We start from the raw sequence: 22,046 nt of genomic DNA, 5'->3' as shown, positions 1-22,046 counted from the left end.
GTCAACCCGACCTACCTATCATCATCTGACCCAACCCTATCCTCATTTTGCATGGACCTTCTCCAACGTTATACTAAAATCAGCAAATCATGGACAAACATATAGGACACCTCGTTTCTGTTTTTCACTCTGCTCTCCCTCTGTTATCCTTTCCTGGCTCGTAAGGTTTACACGAATTTCTACATTTCCAGTAAACCCAAGACCCATCTTCGGTAACGATTGCTTGCAGCTGTATCACTGTCAACATTTCCTACCTTCATCACCAAACATTAAATATAGTTTCCAAGTGTAATTTTAGACGACTCCCCTGCCTGCAGCACGAAACCACCCTTATAATCTGCCCTTCATACCATCCATAACGCACCCAAGGATTTTCACCGGAAAATACTTCCAACGTCAATACCTTTCCTCCCTGTCTTCTGTCCTATCCTCCTCACAAGTACCTCGCACTTACTCGAATTATTTCTTTTCATTACATACATGAAACACTCCTCCTATAGTATTGTCTCCATTCTCCAAATCATACCCAGCTCATCAGCACTGTAATAACCCCAAATCCCCACAACGATAGCGTCCATCACAAATAACTAATATCATAAATATCACAATACGGCATCATTGACATTATTTTACAGTCATAAAAATTGTTCTGGTATTTCAAATAACAAGTCTACAGAGTATTTGAATGTTAGTCTACAGAGCGTTTGAATGTTTGGGAACAGCACATTCAAAAATAGGGGATATAAATGACACTAAACTAAAAAAATACAAAATAATAACACGTTAAAAACATTTACAATCTTGGCATTAGTGCTTCTGTACAGACTCGAATCACAGTTCTGTGCTTGTACTTGCACCCAGTGCTGTTAGCAACAAGAACAACATGAAAATAATAAGGAGACGTGGTAGACGATTAAGGTCTTACGTCTCATAGACGAGTTTAATTAATGCCCAATAAATACTCAGCAAGGTGAAGTGTGTCATTGTAGGTTTCTAGTAAATGAATCCAGAAATCGCATTGAACAAGTTATGTAACTGACAGAATAACTCAATGTGGGTGGATAGGCACGAGAAAGAGGGGCTGTTCTATCTAGTGCAGGTTCAGTACTTCAGCCACTATGCGAATCATAATGCTAACGAGAGAACTCCATCTTCCCCAAAAGGCATACGACAGTATACAATGAATATATTATGGAACATTATTTGTGAATTTTGCAGAAAAATTATAAAACTGCTTAAAACCCTGTGATCTGGAAACAATTCTTCTACATCCTACAAAAAGGAAAAAGTGTGTGCACGATATTACACAACTTCTAGGAAAAACCAAAGACACATTGTTCACTTGCTCAGCACTGACTAAACTGTCCAACGTTTTACACTATCATTAAATAGTTATGCAATGAACCACAACAATCTGTGCAACTGTAATGAGACATTCAACAGAATTTTGTAAAAGAGCAAAAAAGATGCACTGATATGCGACATCTCATTTTCAGAGCCGATCCGAGGTGCAAAGATGATGCAACGTTTCCCAGCAAAAAAATCCAGCCGCAACCTCCAAGATGACCTGAACGACTTCCTGGCCCTCATCCCCGTCGACGAAATCGTCAACATCGTCCTCAACTACGTCGCCAACGACGCTGAGGTGCAGGCCGCCCTCCAGTACCTCATGTCTGACGAGTTCGAGAGCATCGTCGTCTACGTCGACCAGCAGCCCGAGCTGTACGATGTAAGCAACGCTCCATTAGACACTTCATACACCTATGAGATGTTACATCACTCAGGTTCTCACTTCTCCATTTTTTTCCGCAGCTGCTCAACTTCCTCGAGTCCTCAGGCCTTGACCCCTACGGCTTCCTCAACACGATCCACGACTTCCTGGGCATTCCTCAGATTTCGAAACCCGCCAGCCGAATGAGGAGGAGCAGCAGGAGCCTCAAGTCCATGCTCGATGAGATCCTCGCCATCCTCCCAGTCGACGAGCTGAAGGCTCTCTACAACGAGAAGCTGCAGAGCAGCCCTGACTTTGCTGAACTCATCAACAGGCTCAGCTCGGACGAGTTCCACGTAAGTAGTTATCCTTTCATAGCTGTTGAATGGCTACGAGTGTCCAACATTTTTCTTTTATGTTACCTCCATACTTGACCTCTAACCAGAAATATGACGTTTCCAGCAACTGGTGTTGCGCGTTTTGGAGCTGGACGCTGTGCAGAACTTGATCCAGATGCTGAGGGACGCCGGTATCGATGTGGACGCCATCATGGACTTCATCCGCAATCTCTTTGGCTGGGCTGATTCCGGCTCCTTGAAACTGAGTAAGAATGTTTTCTTTAGTATCATCTTTCTATGGGGCTTGTTATTTTAAGTTTATATTCGCATCTGCCATATATTCTTTTGCCCATTGTGCTCCACATCGCATGGCGTAATTTTGCGGTTCTAACTGTGAGAAACATGTCGTAAAGTTTCTGGTACTCCTACAGAGGGAATGTGGAGTCATGAAATTTTTTATAATTTCAGCTTGTCTACTTCAAGATTTCTTTGCGAGATTATGAACCAATCATCATAGGAAGCTATGTGCAAGGATATGTTCCCCAATAATCCACACAGAATGACGGTGTTAGCCCGTTTCTGTCTTCAGATTTACATGTGAAGTGGTAAAGCCTGATTGCTAAGGCGGGAAATATTTTCTACCAACGAATGTCATTTTTGTCTGGTAGCTGGGCCCTGGGCAGACGTAAGTGTCCATAAGACCAGTTCCCAAATAGATTCTAAGTTCAGGTGAAGTAACATGTTTTGGCGAATCGTTTCTGCAATGTAGGCTCAGTTCAGGCGAGTTCCACGTAACTAGGCAACCTTCGTGGAGTCTCGCAATAACATTATGAACTCTCGAATGCAGTAACATTTTCCCACAGCAGTTATTGGGAAAACCACCTAGAAATAGTGTTCCTGAGATCTCTACTATTCAGTTCACAATTCTTCCAACAACTAAAAGCTAAAATACCCTGGAATTTAATTACCAAACTCTAATAACGACCAGCTGCTAACCACAGAAAAGAAAGCGCACTACTGAGATAACTGCTAACTGGTTAGACTAGGAGCTTACATCACCAATCCATCAACCATTCATAATGTGCGTCCTCCAACAGTCCTCGCTATGCACAATTTGTATAGACGTCCTCTTTTCCGACGTTTTACTAAAAACTCATAATCATGGAACTAGAAGTATATCACTACCTTCTCTCTCTCATATGCTTTACCGGCTAGTATGATTTACACACATTCTGAAACAAAACACCATCACCATTTCTACATTTCCAATAAACTGGAAGTGCAACAACATACTGTAGCCCCCATCCTCGACAATGTTTGCTTTGAGCTGTGCCCCTATCAACACTTCCCACCAAACTTTCCACATCCTTACCTAGCGTAACCTTAATTGTCTACCCTTCCCCCAGCATGAAATCACCCACACGATCTAGCCTTCGTACAACCCATAAGGGTCCCAAGTATTTTCACCGACGACGACTGTTCCGGGCCTTATGCTTTTTGCTTGGCTGCTGTGCTATCCATCCGCATTTATTCGAATCATTTCTTTCCAATGTGTAATTCAAACATTTTTCCTTTAATACTGCCCCCAGTTCTAAGAATTTACACTATCCACAAGTACTGTAATAAGCACAACTCCCCACAGCCATCACCTCCACAGACCAGAAAGCACTAACATCACACTATCACACCACTAATCCCATTGCCATTATTCTACAGTAACAAAAATTAACCTAATGATTTAATCTACTTCGCCTCGTGATGACTGGGTGTTGTGTGATGTCCTTAGGTTAGTTAGGTTTAAGTAGTTCTAAGTTCTAGAGGACTGATGCCCATAGATGTTAAGTCCCATAGTGCTCAGAGCCATTTAATCTACTTCAATCAAGTTTGAAGAACGTTAAAATGTCCCGAAGTAGCAAGCTTCCATCGTGGGGAATATAAAAGGTGCGCAAATACATAAATAAAAAACAGTAACCTGTTGTGAAGAGATACGTCTGAATCACAGTTATAGCCTTGAGTTTACTTTTCCTCACTGACGTGAATCACAATTCTATACACAGTGTACCCAGTGCATTCATCAAGAGGATCAATAAGAAGATGAAGTGGTACAAATTTAGCGTGTAACGTAACACCGACAAAACTCTTACGTTTACAGTGAAATCTCACCAAGGACAATGATGTCAGCGTCGTTTTCAAATATATGAGCAAAGGAATCGCATTAAACAAGTTATGTAACTGACGGAAAAACTAACTGTAGGTGGCTAGGCCCGAGAAGCAATAGCTCTTCTCTCTAATGCGAGTTCAGTACCTCAGCCACTATGCGAAAGATAACGGTAAAGGCAGACTCCATCTTCCCCAAAAGTCACAAAACTCAATATAATGTTTATATTATGGACATTATTAGCGAGTTTTCCGCGAAAATTATAAAAATAAGTGGAACTCTACAATTCGTAAACAATAATTTTACGTCTTCCTAATAAATAACTAATATGTATAAAAATTACGTAACATTCTTCTAGGAAAGAAACAAGGACACATGGTTTACTCGCTCAGCACTGATATATTGTCCGACATTTCACACTAATAGTGATAAGTTACGGAATGACCCACAACAGTTTGTCAGTTGTAACGCAATTTTTAACATAACTTTCCCAAAAGTGCAGAGAAGGTGGACTGATAAGCGAAATACCATTTTCAGAGCCATTCCGTGGTGCAAAGATGATCCAGCGTTTCCCAGCAAAAAAATCCAGCCGCAACCTCCAAGATGACCTGAACGACTTCCTGGCCCTCATCCCCGTCGACGAAATCGTCAACATCGTCCTCAACTACGTCGCCAACGACGCTGAGGTGCAGGCCGCCCTCCAGTACCTCATGTCTGACGAGTTCGAGAGCATCGTCGTCTACGTCGACCAGCAGCCCGAGCTGTACGATGTAAGCAACGCTCCGTTAGACACGTCATACACCTATGAGATGTTACATCACGCAGGTTCTCACTTCTCCATTTTTTCCGCAGCTGCTCAACTTCCTCGAGTCCTCAGGACTTGACCCCTACGGCTTCCTCAACACGATCCACGACTTCCTGGGCATTCCTCAGATTTCGAAACCCGCCAGCCGAATGAGGAGGAGCAGCAGGAGCCTCAAGTCCATGCTCGATGAGATCCTCGCCATCCTCCCAGTCGACGAGCTGAAGGCTCTCTACAACGAGAAGCTGCAGAGCAGCCCTGACTTTGCTGAACTCATCAACAGGCTCAGCTCGGACGAGTTCCACGTAAGTAGTTATCCTTTCATAGCTGTTGAATGGCTACGAGTGTCCAACATTTTTCTTTTATGTTACCTCCATACTTGACCTCTAACCAGAAATATGACGTTTCCAGCAACTGGTGTTGCGCGTTTTGGAGCTGGACGCTGTGCAGAACTTGATCCAGATGCTGAGGGACGCCGGTATCGATGTGGACGCCATCATGGACTTCATCCGCAATCTCTTCGGCTGGGCTCAGTGAGGGCGTGTTGCACCATTCTAGATGCATCCTCATAAGTAAATCATAATATCTGCTTTGAAGCCGTGCACTCAAAGAACTGTCTAAAAATAAATCAATTATCTGAAAGTAAATGTATTTGAATTGGCTGTTCCTAAATCCAGTACATCAGAATCTCAGAGGTATTACAACTGAATATTACTGGTTTCAGTTTTCTGAAGAGTGATGTCTTTTCTAAGCCGTACCTCTGGTAATATGAGGGCTACACTCCTACAAAAATTGATTCCCATTTGCTAATAACCTAAAATGATCTACGTTTACACAATTCAAAAATCTTTTGTTTATGCACGCGGATCGATGAAAACCTATGATTCTTCACATGATTCGGTATTCATCATTTACTATCCCTACGACGCTTTGCAGTTTAAATCAATAGATAGCTGAGAAATCTTCGCACATGACTTCAGAAAGATATAGTAGTCACTCGGTCACACTAAAGAACAGAGTTTAATACAGACATAGCAATACAATCTATAGGCACATGCTCCACGAATGAAATCTCACTCAATATGTACTGGTGATTATATTTGTCACACACAACAACATAACTGGTACATACATGCGAACTCATGTCTATGATATAGAGTGGTACTTCTGATGGTTCTTGCATGTGGGTTCAGCATGTACGATTTTCATAACACGGGTCTAGGAACGTCTCATCATTGACTGACAACCTATCACCACAGAATCATCATCTGAGAAACACAGAGATCAAAACAAAGTTCTTAAAACTACTACGAACTTAAAGCATAACATAGCCATGGGAGAAGCGTGGGTCTACGAACGTATCACTTACTGACAACCTATCACCACAGAATTATCAGCTGAAAAACATATAGATAAAAACAAAGTTCTTAAAACTACTACTTACTTACCGCATAACATAACCGTAGGAGAAAATTACCACATACCAAAGTCAGTCTCTGAAGAGCAAAACATTTCAAACGAATACAAACTACTCCCCAACTTGTCACAACGAATAGGCTCTAAAATAAAATGGCACACATCGTGAATGAAAAAAATTGTTCAATACAGTGCTAAAAGTAAAGACCAGTAACCTGAGAGAAATAAATTAAATAAGAAGTGGTCAAAGACGTATGCTTACGTCAGAGGAGGCAGCCTATGAGAACACAGTGGCTAGCACTCATGCCTGCATGACTCATTACTGCACAGAGTACATACTAGGCGCTACTTTTCCTACAATCTCTACGGAGGCTTCTCACAAATATTGTTTGCAATGGATATTCTAGTGCTGGCAACTCAACACTCTGAATGTCGCATGTAAGTCTAACACTCCCCTGTATCCAGTCTGCCCCGAGGTGCTAGTCATGCAGCGCCGTGGAAGAGTCGGTGAGAAGTTTGACCCCTATGAAGACGAAAAGTGTAACTTTTTGAAGATTGGAATCTGTTCGTGAATACGTAGAATTTTAGTACGACGAATGGCATTTCTATTGCAAACTTTTATTCCCATACGGGCAACACTCATATATAAATCTGCTCATTATGTGAACAAAATGGACATTTCAAGCCTTCTATAGCTGTACAAGTCGACTGTTGGTGATGTTACCGTGACGCAGAATCGCGAAGGAACCGTCACAGCTATATGAAGACTGAGGAAACGTAATGCACTGATGGACAACAACCATCTAGGATTGCGTACGGTGGTTGTAAAAAATCACATTAAATCAGTAGAAAGACCCATACGTACGTTCCAGAGAACTATCAGCAGTCCAGCTAAGACGATGACTGTGCGTAGGGAGGTAAAATGAACAGCGTACAGTGTTCGGACAGCTCCTCAATTCCACATACTTCTGTAATCAGTGATACGGAACACTTTGGGTGCAGTAAATGTGGGAGAGAATGTAGCTCTGGTACAGGAATTCCAAACACTCTGTTACTCTGCGATTTTTGCTGTGTAGTCATGCCTATCTAACCTGTGCTTATGCCTTTTTCTACTGTCTCGTAATTCCTATGCATGTCTTAAACCTTTTATTGCATGCTGGGGTTGTTGGTACAGTGGCTTTAATTAACAACCACAACTCGACTATGACTACAAATTTACTTGCTCCACGAGGAACCTGCAATCTAAGTTTAACAATCAACCGATGGCGCTAGTCGTACCTCGAAACAGCACGATCAGCACAGAGGGCGGCCACCTTTTGTTTTATCATGAGCATATATGAGTTATCATTTGCTGCTGTTCCTTTAAAGCTTTAATCATTCTTCTCGCAATCTTTTACTTCATATTTCAAATTGATATTTGCAACTGGGTTCAACAGAATCTGTAATTATTAGGGAAATGGAGAGGCAATCAAAAGGTGGTTCTCCATAATTATTTACATTTATCGGTCTAAGACACCGCCTTCTATACGAAGTTATACAACACTGATTCTTTCAGTTAACAACAGTTATGAATTTTACCGTATTTGGTCTCCTACGTACAAAAGGAAATCAGTTTATGGGGTACGGAGACGGATTAAATTCAGTGCTGTTCCACGCAGTAGCATGCAACACAACATATTCATACACGTAGACGTAAGAACTACAGGACAGCGGGGCGGGGGGCTACGCGAGGTTGCTATTGCAAGTAATTATGCCAGACTGTATTCTTTTCTGATAGTACTTAATACAGGCTCAACAGAGTTAATGTGGACACTGCACAGGAAAGCCGATTCCTGCACAGTAAACAGCCGACTCCAAAGACAAACTGGCGTTTGCGGAAATTATTAAACAGTAGTACTATCTACCAACAAGGTCACTTGACTAGAAAACAAATAAGGCGCTGAGGAGCCGTAAGGGCCAAAACCCGTTGTCTTCGACCACCTGCGGCGGGGTGCGCTCGGTCGTCTGCGTTCTCTCTATCACTTATCGAAAGTCCACCTAGCTCTCGATATGCTACTTTTCGACGACCCTTCACTCTTTAGTAGCAGATGCGTGCTAGGCAGTGTAAAGTAACGTTGATGAAACCACTACCTAATATCTACCACACAGAGGACGCGTAACTCAAGTTGAAAGTCAGTTCCTGAAAGTTCATGTTTTAAAAAATCGGGCGTTCGGAGGATGCTGTCTACTAGTAGAAAGCATTTAAAATAGATTGAATCTGCTTTTTATTCATATGGAAACACATGAAATGGCTATCAAGTCCGTATTTAATATTGTAATGCTCTATCATTCAAAGTTCATTGTCTGTACAACATAGTTTCACTCGAAAAGCAGCCAGAATTTTTGTAAGTGCGACCCGACTGATTTTCACGTTCAACCAGGTACACCGAGCGAGGTGGCTCAGTGGTTAGCACACTGGACTCGCATTCCGGAGGACGCGTGTGACCATCCTGATTTAGGTTTTCCGTCATTTCCCTAAATCGCTCCAAGCAAATGCCGCGATGATTCCTCTGAAAGGGCGCGGCCGACTTTCTTCCCCGTCCTTCCCTAATGCAATGAGATTGATGACCTACCTGTTTGGTGTCTCCCCCCCAAACAACCCAACTCCCCCCCCCCTCCCCCCACCTCTACCAGGTACCGACCCACAACTATTCGCGAATTAAACATTCGGTTGTTTCAGTGGTCTTCTTCAAAAGAAGTGCTCGCCAAAGTATTCCGTAGAGCACGAAACATGCCACGCAGAATTGTTACTACTGCCAGAAAGTTCACACTCTCATAACTTTCAAACTATTTAATTTAGAAACACCAAACTTTCATTAAAATGTTCCTAACTCCAGTCGCTTGAGTCACGGGGTATTCGAACCGCAATTAAATCACTATTTCTTCATTTTCCAGAGTATTTTTAAGGAGGTATCTAACATAGTGCTTTCTGTAGGCAGGTTAGCAAGCGACTTTCTCGAACTATTCTACTCACTGCCCACTCCGCTAGATTCGCGCGGGACCAGTTTAATTCTGATTGGATGTTGATCTAAACGAGCAATCAGAATGTTCCTTTCAGATCATTCTCGCGGCTAAACTTGCCTCATGCACTCAGTAATCTGATATTAATTAACGTAATTAAAACTTCAATTTCTAGTATATTGGTTTGTCAAAATAAGTGAAATTCGAGATATTCTTCATATTGATAAATAAACTTTCATTCTTGTAAAACAATAAACTGGTAGGCAAGATCGCAGGTATTCTTTTTATTCCATGATTACCGGTTTCGCCGAAATTAAAGCCGCCATCATCGGATCTAGGAAGGGCAGAAAACACTATAAAAGTGGGCTTGGATTCCACTTATATAACATGTACACATATAAATTTAGTTACATTCCTTAGGACACATACAGGTTACAACATCAAGGCAAACAATGGTGATGTTAATAGTTGCCTATAACACGCAGGCCTTACAAAATTGTTGTAAATGTGCTATGTTACGACAGATGCCCACTTGTTACGACTTCTGCACCTCTTGTTACGGCCGTTTGCTACTTGTTAGCAGCAGACACAGTGGCTGCGCCAAAGACTGAGACGGAGTGGAGTTTTACAATTATTTATTGAACTTTCTTTACAATTTCTCCCTCGTCGTCGCTGCCCAGCCTTCACGCAGCGGAGAATGGCAAAACACAGACACGCCGGCGACCGAAGTGTTGCGAAGTAAGCGTGGCACAGATAGCCTTGCTGACAGTAGCAGACTACCAACCGGCTGACGCAAGGATGCACACAGACTGAGCGCCGAGCGAAGCCTGGAGAGTGCTGAGTAAGGGAAGTGAGGCCAGCACGCTAAGTTACGCTGCAATATACTGCGGGAGTAATAACAAAAAGCTACCACAGAGGGTAAAAAACGTCCTCCTTCCGGCTGTAAATAGTGGAGCGCAGGCAGCAACAGACAGAAGCCATTAGGAAGCAGTTCGGATCTGAGGACGGACGTAGTCCGTGTCCGAATGTTCAATCTTCATAGGTGACGATTCCGGAAGTCTGTTCCAGCTTGCAGGAGTCATCCGTTCGCCACCAGGTGTCAACTTCAGCTCTGGAGGTCGGCCCGAGTTCGGTCGGCACCATGGCTGACTAACTACAGCGAGAACTTCCAGCAGGACCGGCCGCAGCGCGGTCTTGGGCACAAGCGCCGCCGGGGACTGACGCCCGGACCTCACAGCAACCCGGCCACGCTGCATGGTCCGTCCATGACGGGACCTCGCGAACATCGCGACTGACGGCTTCCCAGCCGCCAGTGAAGTACATAGCCGACATAAGGTGGCATAACCTTTTGATATTGGGTTTGATAGATGACTGTGGTTCATTTACATGAGCCTACTACATAGCTGTACTTCTTATATTAAGTGGTTTTCAAGACCAAAACCCATAGGCTCGTACTCAGTGTGTATTTTATCGGTATGTTTTTTTAATATAAGACCAGACGGATATGCATTTGTGTAACCCTTCTTAAATTTGTGTATGACTTTTGGTAGGTTTTATATATGACCAGACAGATGTGCACTTGTGTAACTCGGCAGTCCCAGAAAATCTGCATTTCCTTTCGGTATGTTTTATATGTAATCAGGCAGATTTACATTTTATATGACCGGAAAAATCTGCGCTCATACGCCGGTTGTGTTTTATTGGTATTTTAATATATGACCAGACGGGTATGCACTGTGTAATCCTGTAATGTTCTTAAAATTTGTAAAATTTTATATATCACCAGACTGATGTGCTGTGTATAACCCTACAGATCCCACAAAATATCTATGTATGTTCGTATCTTGTTACGTATAGGATCAGACAGATGTACATTTTTGTAATTCCGCATTTCTCATGAAATTTGCATTTGCTTTTCGACATGTCGTATATGTGACCAGGCAAATGCGCAATTGTGTAGGTCTGCAGCATTCATAAGTTTTGTATACGTTTAAGTGATACAGTAATCCCTAGAGTTATGTACAAGCCCTAATGGCGTAGTGTTACTACACACGCAGAGCCTGTTATGACGCGAGCTGTGACAATCATTGGCGCCTCTTCTGCTAGCGCCATCTCGCGACGCGGCCTGTAGTGTACGAACAGAGCCGGAGTTGCGGTAGTACCTCGCTTGCGCTTGTATGTGATGGAGACAAATGGTTTGTTGGATTGGATTGTTGTGAGACATGCATGAAGAGAGTCAGTGAGGTTGTGGAAGGCACCGACAGCGATGTGGAGCCATGCCGACTCCAGGGCCGTGGCCAGTTGCTCCAGGTTTCTCGGTTGAGGTTCCATGTTGCGAACAGCCTGAACGAGTTGGTCCCACAGATTCCCGGCTCGGTTTAAATCCGGGGAGTTTGGTGGCCAGGGGAGTACGATAAACTCACCCTGGTACTCTTCGAACGACGCTCTTTCACTGTCAACTGTGTGAGGCATTGCATTGTCCTACTGCTAGATGTCATAATGTCGAGGAGAAACAAACTGCATGTAGGGATTGTGAGGAAAACGGTTCTCGGTAGCGTAACAAATTTAAGCCATATGGGCCATAACCTGATGCTTTACTAAATCTTGTCATGAGCTGAGCGATATGGGAAGAAAAACTATCAGAGATCTACTTTGCCTCATTTTGACCGTGAATTTTGGCTGGTTATGCTAAAAAAGAATCCATTTTACTTCCAAACTTAACAAAAGTAACGACATCAGAGTTTGGCAACAAACACCAAAAGAAAGAAAGAATACACGAAAAGTCCCGTAAATCAAATCGTAAATAACTAACGAAATTACTATAGTTTTATTCAGTTATAACTATAAGAGACAACTAAACTCGTGTTTGCTCCTGAGTATGTTGTAATATGACGTCTTATTGAATGTAAACACAGTTTACGTAGTTGACGACTATCAGATTCAAAATACCCGCCTGTAATGAGCCTAGCATAGGGTGACCAAATTATTTTCGGTGAAAACCGGGACACATTCACCCGAGTGCCAATGGACACCTTTTTCCACATGTACCCAGGTTTCTTAATTTTAAATATTAATGTTTTGTTGATACATTTTGTTAACCCGATTATTATAACTAATAAGAGGATACAAAAGATTGATATAATCTAGATTATCTGTATAATTAATGACATTTAATAAACATATACAGTAATAAAGAAATGTATTACGATTTTACAAAATTTTACAGCCATTCAACTTTTAATCAATTAATATTAACATGAGCTTTAATATTACTGAGTACTTGTAGATGGAATTGACTGTCCTTCGAGAAAAGGGTATTTTTCACTGCCTCCAGCCTTCTTGATCATCTCTTTGTTCTTTGAGACACAGTGATAAAACTCGGCACAATCCATTTTGTAGTTGTACAGGATCTGCAGGATTGCTTCAAGAGAGTCCACCTCCATTCTGTTTCTTTCATCAGTCCACTGGATATTCATGAACGAAAATATTCTTTCCACATTGACATTATGGGCTGGGATTGCAAATAAATACCTTGCAATTATTACCAACTCAGAGTAATGCTGAAGACAATCACAGCTTTTAAAAAAACTCACCCACTTCTCATGACATTCCAATGGTGTTTTTTTTTTTCATCATTCTACTTGTGAAGACTTTCTTCAACAAAATTTGTCAGTATACCGAACTGATCAAAGAGAATGGAATCATCGATTTCAATCTCTTTACTCTTCAAATAAGAAACTGTCTCTTCAACACTTTCCCATTTTGGCACTCTCTTCAGTAACATCCAATCAAACACCGGTGATGAGGGTAAATATGAGGCGCTCCACTTGCTGACATATTCTACACGTCATAAAACTTGTTAACTTCTCTAAAACTCCTTTCCGCTGCTTCTGATACTTCTGCTCTTTTAAGGACAGATTTAACATTAAAAGAAATGAACTGATGTTCTCTCCTCTTAGTAACAGTTTCCAGAGTATTTTTCAAAACATCATTTACCTCTATTACACTTTTTGTGTTTCCCTCAATTTCCTTTATGCCATGCTGCAAAGTGCTAAACTGACTGCGAATGAACCATAAGTAGGCTTCACTTAAAGGGTTACTGGAAAACTGAACCAATATTTTGGGGGCTTTGTCTTCATTTAGGAAAAAATCTTTTAACGGTTCAAACAGGCGGATTACTCTTTCAACTGCTGGAAACAGTGATAACCAACGAGTTTTCGAGTGACACATTACATTCATATATTCAGTTCCCACATAATCACAGAACTCCTTAAGCCTCTCTGTTCTAACAGTAAATATGTAAAACTGTGAGTATACCTTCATGACGATAGTTTCAACATCACAGCTTAAACTGTCAGCAGATGTCTGCACGTTATTGTGTAAAACATGTGCAGGGCACCATATGCCTTCAATGTTTTCATGCAATGTTGCCTTTAATTTGGTAAATATGTTGCATTTGCCTTGTCTTTTTAAACCACCAAAGTTTGTGTTGGTGTTGTCTCCACAAAATGCCACACATTTATTTTTCTCAAGATCAAACATTTCGATAGTATTCATACAAAATCTTGAAATTTTGTCAGATGTTTCATTAGGTAGGGAACTCACCTTCAAAAGTTTGGTCTGAATTCCCTGATTAATATCGAAAAACTGAACAATAAACGGAAATATTTTAGTGGCTTTATGATTGCTGCCATCAGTGAATATCCCGTTGAAAGAAGACTTTTTGATGTATTCAAGGCTTTCCTTTACACTCTGGGGAGCAATAACTCCTTTCACTTAGGCTGACACTTTAGTTCTTGCTGAACTAAACTTTTTTGCAATGGAAGAATCATCAAACATAATGCTGTTAAGCTTATTAGTACAATCACTAGATCTATAAGTTTGGTGATGTTTTACCGTGTGGTAGGCTAGTGTAAGCGCGGCTGCTCGAACTTTCGTCTCTTCACTTGACTGATGTTTCACAAAATAAGTTTGTAGAGTTTTACTGCAGCTCGGTGCACTGTATCTGTTAATGTGTTTCTATGACCTGATGTGATCAACTATGTCGAAACGTCCACCATGACTTATACTAACAAAACAGTTACATACAGAACACTCTGCTTCGTAATCAAAACGACCTTTCTTAATGAAATTCCATTCCTTGGAATAACAGCCACTGAACTTGCAGGCACGTTTCGGCACTGTGTTTCACAGTACTGCAGCAATAATACCACTAATATGAGAAAAAAGTATTGGAGTTTGTCTGACAAAACATCAACTACTACACTGTTCTGACAATGAGTGTGTGAGTTAGTGGCGCGACAATCGGACGGTTTCATAGCTCTGTTACAATAATACAACTTACTACTTGTTGGCCAAAGTACCGCTCAAAGTAAATTATTGCCTGAGTGTATCAATACTGATACTGTGATTACTAGTATGGGACAATGGAGGTTTTAGACAAATAAGCTAAAATATATTAATTTCTTATGTTGTATTTCCTTTAATATAGCGAAATCCCAAAAATTTGAGAAAGTTTCGCGAAATGTATTTAAAAACTGAATTCCGGGACTTTTGAGAGTCCCGAAACAAATTTTCGGGACACCGGAACCCAGGGATGAAAACCGGGACAATCCCGGTTTTCCGGGACGTTTGGTCACCCTAGCCTAGCACCAATAGCAAGCGAGCAGCTTGGTTGTAATGCCACAATTGACGCTGGCGGCCAAATACCAGAATAAAATACGTAAATTCACCTGATAAAGCAATTCCCAAATACGTAAAGGACAATCCTCCAACATAATACGTAAAAACGCATGAAATAAAAGCTACAATAAAATAAAGGAGGAAGATGGAGGCAGCAATAACTACTGTTTATGGTAGGTCAACAATGTCAACAGAGAGTGTAACACATTTCACCCAAATTACTTGTATTTTAAAGAAAGCAAGGATGAAGAAAACTTTACACAAGAGAAAAAGAAATTAAATATAAAACTACACAAAATTTGTTGGGTCTTTACACAGAGAGAGCAACTTATCTTTTTGTAGACGATCCGTCAGCGGCAGTTCGTTGGTACTGGCAGTGTAATTATTATGTCTCCATTAGTCATGAAATTCCCATGGCCACATGCTCTTGACTGGTACAGACTCCAAATCGTACTAATATTATCCTCCGTTTTCATTCTTTAATGACAGGTTAATCGGACGTAGCAGCTGCTGTATAAAACCCCAGTTCGTAGGTGTGCCATTACGACCCTTCTTGCACAAGCGATTTCGTGATCAACGGCCCTTACACAGATTTAAAACAGAGTAAACTCCACTTTAGCTCGCCCATCGCAAATTTACAGTCCGTCCACTTTTAGGAATCACGATCGCGAATTTACAGTTCTGGCGAAAACAGTGCCACACGTGACCTGCAGTTTAAAAGCCTCCACAGCGACAGTTAATATTTTGACGCGTGCGGTACTCATTTAACTTGGAAACGAGGTAGTAACTCGAAAGTATATTCCTTTGTACAATTCTGATAGCTGCAAACACGACGATAATCACAGTCCATTGGCACAAGAACTATCGCTGCAGTTTATATTACTCCACGAAATTCACAGCATACACACTGTGCAACATTTGTTTCCATAACGTCTACGTTGAACTTATGTCTCAGCCGTAACTGAAAACTAATAACGTGGTCAGAAATTTTCAAGTGTCTCTGCCTATCAAGATTACACAAAACGCGAACGCACGCCTCACCGACGCACACTCCTTTAGTGTCACAGTTCGACTGCCAACTATCGATATCGCTCTCGCATACAGCAGTGTTGCATACAACGAGTTAAAATTTCATTGAGTGGCTGAGATACTAGTTACAGCGCTCCTAGCGGCAACCAACTCTAACTCGGCCGCCATGTTCTCCTTAGTCAAAACATTAGGAAAGCGTTACTGTTGTTTGTGTTGGAAGTGTGTCAGATGTTGTGATATTACTGCAATATTTAACTTTTCTAGTTGACTTCTTTGTTACAAAATATAAAGTCAACATGCCTGCAGTGTGTTCAGCGTTCAACTGCACAAATCGCAGCGATAAAACAACAAATATTTCATATTATAAGTAAGTATATTAGTACCGAAATACGACACACGTTTTTTAATGTTTATTAAAGGGTCATTTGCATTGGAACTGTAATTATGCTTTAGACAAATGCAGGAAAGTAATTTATTTATCGTTGATTACAGATTTCCTTTAAAAGATAAGGAAATTACAAAAAGATGGGTTATAAATATGAAGCGAGAAAACTGGTTTCCTACTACAGCCAGTTACCTCTGTTCAGCTCATTTTGAAGAGAAATATATGTACCACACAAATGTCCAGAGGCGCCTTTTGTCAAAAGCAGGACCTACTATCTTTAACTTTCCACCACATTTACAAAAGCAAGATAAAGTATTACGACCACAACCCAGAAAGTGATCTTTCGACAATTTGCAAGATAGTGCTGTTACAGTGACATCATTAGCACAAAGTAAGTCAATAATTTAATTTTACTCCGTGTTCTTATTACTTTGAATTACATACTTTCTATTATAATCTTATGGTGTAACTCTGTTATAAACTTATGATGTAACTGCATTCTTTCAGTGCCTGTCGGACCCACATCTGTTTCTGCTGACCACAATTACTGTCTACCAAGCCCTAAGAAGTTGAAAACACAATATAACAGAGTACAAGCAGAGAATGTGCGACTAAAGAAGCGGATAAAGCAAATGAAGCAACTTAGTGTACGACACAAAAGAAGAATAGTGCAGTTACAGACTTTAGTTGCTGGTTTGAGAAGAAGGCTATGTAGTTCAGTTTCTGATATGTTAAACAGTGAACAAGTAGTTGGTTTGTTGAAGGAGCTATTGGAACTTCAGTGCAGTGCTAAAGAATGCCATTATTCTCAGCAAATAAGGAAATTTGCCCTGACCCTACACTTTTATTCTGCCAAGGCATAGCGACAAAAATATCGCATTTCTGCGCCCGTTACTGTTTCTAATAGTTAACCACAGCATGTTTAGAAGTTTCACCGTAATATTCTGGTGGTACCTGCTCTAATTGCATTAATTTATGGGCAACAAGTAACGTTATAGTAGATGGACAGACTTATTTGAGTTGTCTTGTAGTGTTATCTACATCGAAAAGTTTAGCCATATTTCGACAAAAACATCCATTTTTGCTGTCAGTGTACACTGAAATCACTGCTGTCTATTGCTTGTTTTAGAAAAAAATAAAGCTAGTATGGGCTATTTCAAGTAAGTCAAACGCAGTTACAAGGGGGCGGGACACAGCAGACGAATGCCTTGACTAAAGAAAACATGGCGGCCAAACTTCAATTTGCTTCAAACATGGCGGACCTATAGCCACTCTATGAAATTTTAACTCGTTGGTTGCATATTATACTGATGCGCCAAAGAAACTGGTATAGGCATGCGTATTCAGATACAGAGACATGTAAATAGGCAGAGTACGGCGATGCGGTTGGCAACAATAAGTGTCTGGCGCAGTTGTTAGAACGGTTACTGCTGCTACAATGGCGGGTTATCAAGATTTAAGTTATTATGAACGTGGTGTTAAAGTCGGCTCACGAGCTATGGGACACAGCATCTCCGAGGTAGCAATGAAGTGGGGATTTTCCCGTACGACCATTTGACGAGTGTACCGTGAATATCAGGAATCCGGTAAGACATAAAATCTTCGACATGGCTGCGGCCAGAAAAAGATCCTGCAAGAACGGGACCAACGACGACTGAAGAGAATCGTTCAACGTGATAGAAGTGCAACCTTTCCGCAAATTGCTGCAGATTTCAATCATGGACCATCAACAAGTGTCAGCATGCGAGCCATCTAACGAAACATCATCTATATGGGCTCACTCGTGTACCCTTTATGACGGCTAGACACAAAGCGGATGGACGTGTACGGGCATGGAGATAACCGCATGAATCCATGGACCGTGCATGTCAGCCGGGAACTGTACAAGCTGGTGGAGGCTCTGTAATTGTGTGGGACGTGTGCAACTGGAGTGATACGGGATCACTTATAGTCTAGGTACGTCTCTGACAGAACGTACGTAAGCATCCTGCCTGATCATCTGCATCAGTTCATGTACGTTGTGCATTCCGACGGACTTGGGCAATTCCAGCAGGACAATGCGACACCCCACATGTCCAGAATCGCGACAGAGTGGCTCTAGGAACACTCTTCTCAGTGTAAACGCTTCCGCTGGCCACCAAGCTCCCCAAACATGAACATTATTGAGTATATCTACGATGCCTTGCAACGTGCTGTTCAGAAGTGATCTCCACTCCCTTGTACTCTTACGGATTTATGGACAGCTCTGCAGGATTCATGGTGTCAGTTCTCTCCAGCACTACTTATGACACTACACGATATTAGGCAGGCGAACTAGTTTCTTTGGCTCTTCAGTGTATAATCTATTGCTGCATTGGTTACCGTTTTCTGGCTGACTCGCTCATTTTCAAAGTACACACCTAAAATTACAAAGACCATATAGTACAGAAAATATTTATACACAGTATATATGTCTATATTACGAGTGCTTATTGTTGACATACCTTGTTATTAATCATAACCAGTTACAGAAGATGGTGCCAAATGGCACTAACTGTTTCATGCAAGAAAGTCAAACTGTGAGCCAACAATACGAATTACATGAAAAGTATAAGTTTTCTATCTCAATGGCGATGAATCATTACAGAAAATGGAATTACAAGGAAGGAGCCTTCATAAATATTGCGCATAGATCACTATTTTCAATGAGCAAAGTGTGATTTTACGAGAACAGGTGCACTCTGGGCAGCGTTAGGAAGAATCCTAGCGGAATATCCTTTAACCCATAAGGTCCACAAAGGACAACAGCTTTTTTGAAGTCCAGGCCTTAAAATAGTATCAGCTAATAATGTTTTACATCTCAAACAAAAGTTTTACTGTGTAAAATTTGTAAATCAAAAGCCTGCTATCTTTAATTAATCAGAATGATCCATACATGTCCAAACGATAGAAGACCAAAAAGAAATGGAATGAATCTCATCACTGAAAGAAAGACCCAGTGCGATGTATGGTAGAGCAGTGTTTGCAAAGCCCAGTTTAAACATCATTTCAGTAGGTTCAGTATCAGACAACGACGTAGATATCTTGACAGTCGAGTCCCAGTCATGTGCAGTTACGTTCATATATAAAACACCTAACACTAACTTCAGTTTTAAGAACCACCGAACTTCCACTCTAAAAAAAAAATGGCTCTGAGAACTATGGGACTTAACTGCTGAGGTCATCAATCCTCTAGAACTTAGAACTACTTAAACCTGACTAACCTAAGGACATCACACACATCCACACATGCACGAGGCAGGATTCGAACCTGCGACCGTAGCGGTCGCGCGGTTACAGACTGTAGCGCCTAGAACCGCTCGGCCACCCCGGCCGGCCTTCCACTCTCAACCAAATAAGCTAGTAATAAGTGACTTTAAGTACCACAATATGTCATGTGTTTACCAGGAAATCGATATAACTGAGAACAACTGGAAGACTGAATTAAAAAGATGGGATTGTTATTAATCCCAGATCCACAGATGCCACCCTCCTTCAACAGTGCCAGATGGGCGTGTGGATATATCCCAGACGAAATTTTTGTTAATGAGCATCTTGCTCAGCGAGTGAAAAAGAATATTGCTGAGCGAATTCCGCACACACAACATCGACCTATTACTTGTTCTGCTGAAGCACTTCTGAAATCAGACATTGTTCAGTTCAAAAGACAATTCAACTTCAGGAAATCACAATGTGGGAATTTTACACAAGCACTTGGTACAGAAGTCCTAAAATTCGAATTATTTCTAGAGACGTATGGTGAAATTGTTAAATGTCCAAGTCACCTCATGCAAATACATTCCAAGAGGATGCAGAAGGGATTACATCCCAGGATTTGATCAATAGTTCAAGTCTCTCTTGGAGAGATACAAACAACAACTTGACAATGGCCCATTCTCTGAGGAAACAACCCAAACAGGCGAAGACCTCCTGCGTTCTGTATCAGCTCTCAGAAGTAAAAAACGGGGCTATATAAAATCGAATCTAGATACGAAACAGAATAGCAGAAAAGCAGCCATTGTTCCTCCTGATCTCTCGAAGATAACTCCTGCCAAGTTGCTCATCAATTAATTGTCATTTGTAAGACTGAAGGAGATCTAAAAACTCCAAACTCATAGGACATGCTGATGAGAAATATCACCCCGGCACTTCTTTCACCTTAAAAAATGGATATAGTATTCAAGTCTATGAAAGACAAAAAAGCTGTAGGTCTAGATGAACTACAAACGCTACAAATAAGGTGTTTGGAACTGCTGCAAATAGTGGATATCAAATCTTCCGTAATCCTGTATTTCAAAATCTCAGATTCCCAAGATCTGGCGTAAAGACCAAGTAGTAGCACATCTAAAGCCTGGGAAAGGCACAATAGAACAATAAATTACCGTTCAGTTTCAATTCTCTGCCATTTGTATAAGATATTGCGACAGACTGATACTAAATCGAATATCAGAGTATGTAGCCAAAGGCCTCATAAAAGAGCATTCCGGCTCTCACCAGACTTGCTGTGGACATATTCATAATTTGGTCCAATGCAGTGAGGATGGTTATGAAAGAGGTCAACTTACAAATGTGCGTTTCATTGACCGACAGCAGCTTATGATACAGTCTATCGTGAAAGCTGGTTTCAAAAGTATATTCAGTCACAAAGGATTACCAGTTAATACAGTTTGCCCAATTTTTACTGCAAAATAGGAGATACTTTGTCACATTGCAAAATAGGAAAAATCGATGGAGGATTCAGAAAGATGGACTCCCTCACGGAAGTGCGTTAACATCTACGCAGATCACCAATAAATTACCTCTAAAATCAAAGCATTTATTTCTGGAGGTGATACAGCGTTTGCTGCTCAAGACCAAACCTTGGAAGACTTGGATATAAAGCTGACAAGAGCTCTCGAGAACCTGGCCAAGTACTATGTTAGTAAAGATCGGAAGCCAAATCGTGCAATGACATAAGTTTGTGCATTTCGTCCAAGAAACAGGGAAGCGAAACGAAAACTGAACGTTACTTGAAGACGAGAACAACTTTTCCACTACGACACTCCAGCTTACCTTGGAGTTAAGATGAACCGCTCCCTTATACTCAAAGCCCAATGCGAAGAAATAAATCTCACAGTTTCTGAGCGCAAGATCCTCCGTAAACTTACAGGAACCTCATGTGGCGCTCAACTAAAAGTGCTTAGAACATCTGCCCTGGCAGTACGTTTCCACATAGCGAAATGTTCTACACCAGCCTTGACGTACTTACAGAAAATGTTTTATTTCTGTATTGAATTAGAAAAAAGTATTACCCTTTGACGTCATAATTATGTACAAGGGTGTTATTTCAAACAACTCAATTTTCTCTCTAACCAGAGTATAAATGTCTTTTATGCATGTAATTAGTTTACGGACATCCTGAAATGCGATTTCGTTGCGGACAATACTACTTAGTTTCTTATTAATGATACAGCAAAGGAATCTTTTTGGATCACAATTGGCAATATTGTGGGGCGGCGGGTGGAAAA

General features: G+C 41.2%; 1 protein-coding gene and 1 long non-coding RNA gene across 30 annotated transcripts in view; one reads left to right on the top strand and one right to left on the bottom strand.

Annotated features, from left to right (window-relative positions):
- Positions 1 to 22,046, top strand: part of LOC126260919 (uncharacterized) — a 239,964-nt gene that overhangs the window by 7,383 nt on the left and 210,535 nt on the right. For 23 of the 29 annotated variants that reach the window (XM_049958396.1, XM_049958400.1, XM_049958399.1 and 20 more), the window contains 5 exons: positions 1,497 to 1,729; positions 1,813 to 2,067; positions 2,174 to 2,315; positions 4,745 to 4,977; positions 5,060 to 5,314. In XM_049958396.1, coding sequence (XP_049814353.1) covers positions 1,497 to 1,729; positions 1,813 to 2,067; positions 2,174 to 2,315; positions 4,745 to 4,977; positions 5,060 to 5,314 — 1,118 coding nt within the window. The remainder of the gene's footprint in view (positions 1 to 1,496; positions 1,730 to 1,812; positions 2,068 to 2,173; positions 2,316 to 4,744; positions 4,978 to 5,059; positions 5,315 to 22,046) is intronic. The other 6 variants (XM_049958397.1, XM_049958385.1, XM_049958408.1 and 3 more) reach the window with 6 other exon arrangements.
- Positions 1,610 to 5,137, bottom strand: LOC126260922 (uncharacterized). The gene is made up of 2 exons (XR_007546664.1): positions 5,010 to 5,137; positions 1,610 to 1,761 (listed from the first exon to the last, which is right to left on the bottom strand). It is a non-coding gene; the product is annotated as an uncharacterized LOC126260922 (long non-coding RNA).

This window comes from Schistocerca nitens, chromosome 5, assembly GCF_023898315.1.
Source record: "Schistocerca nitens isolate TAMUIC-IGC-003100 chromosome 5, iqSchNite1.1, whole genome shotgun sequence".
In the NCBI taxonomy this organism is placed as follows: domain Eukaryota; kingdom Metazoa; phylum Arthropoda; class Insecta; order Orthoptera; family Acrididae; genus Schistocerca; species Schistocerca nitens.
The sequence above is the reverse complement of the archived record's forward strand: the minus strand, read 5'-3'. Positions and strand labels throughout refer to the sequence as shown.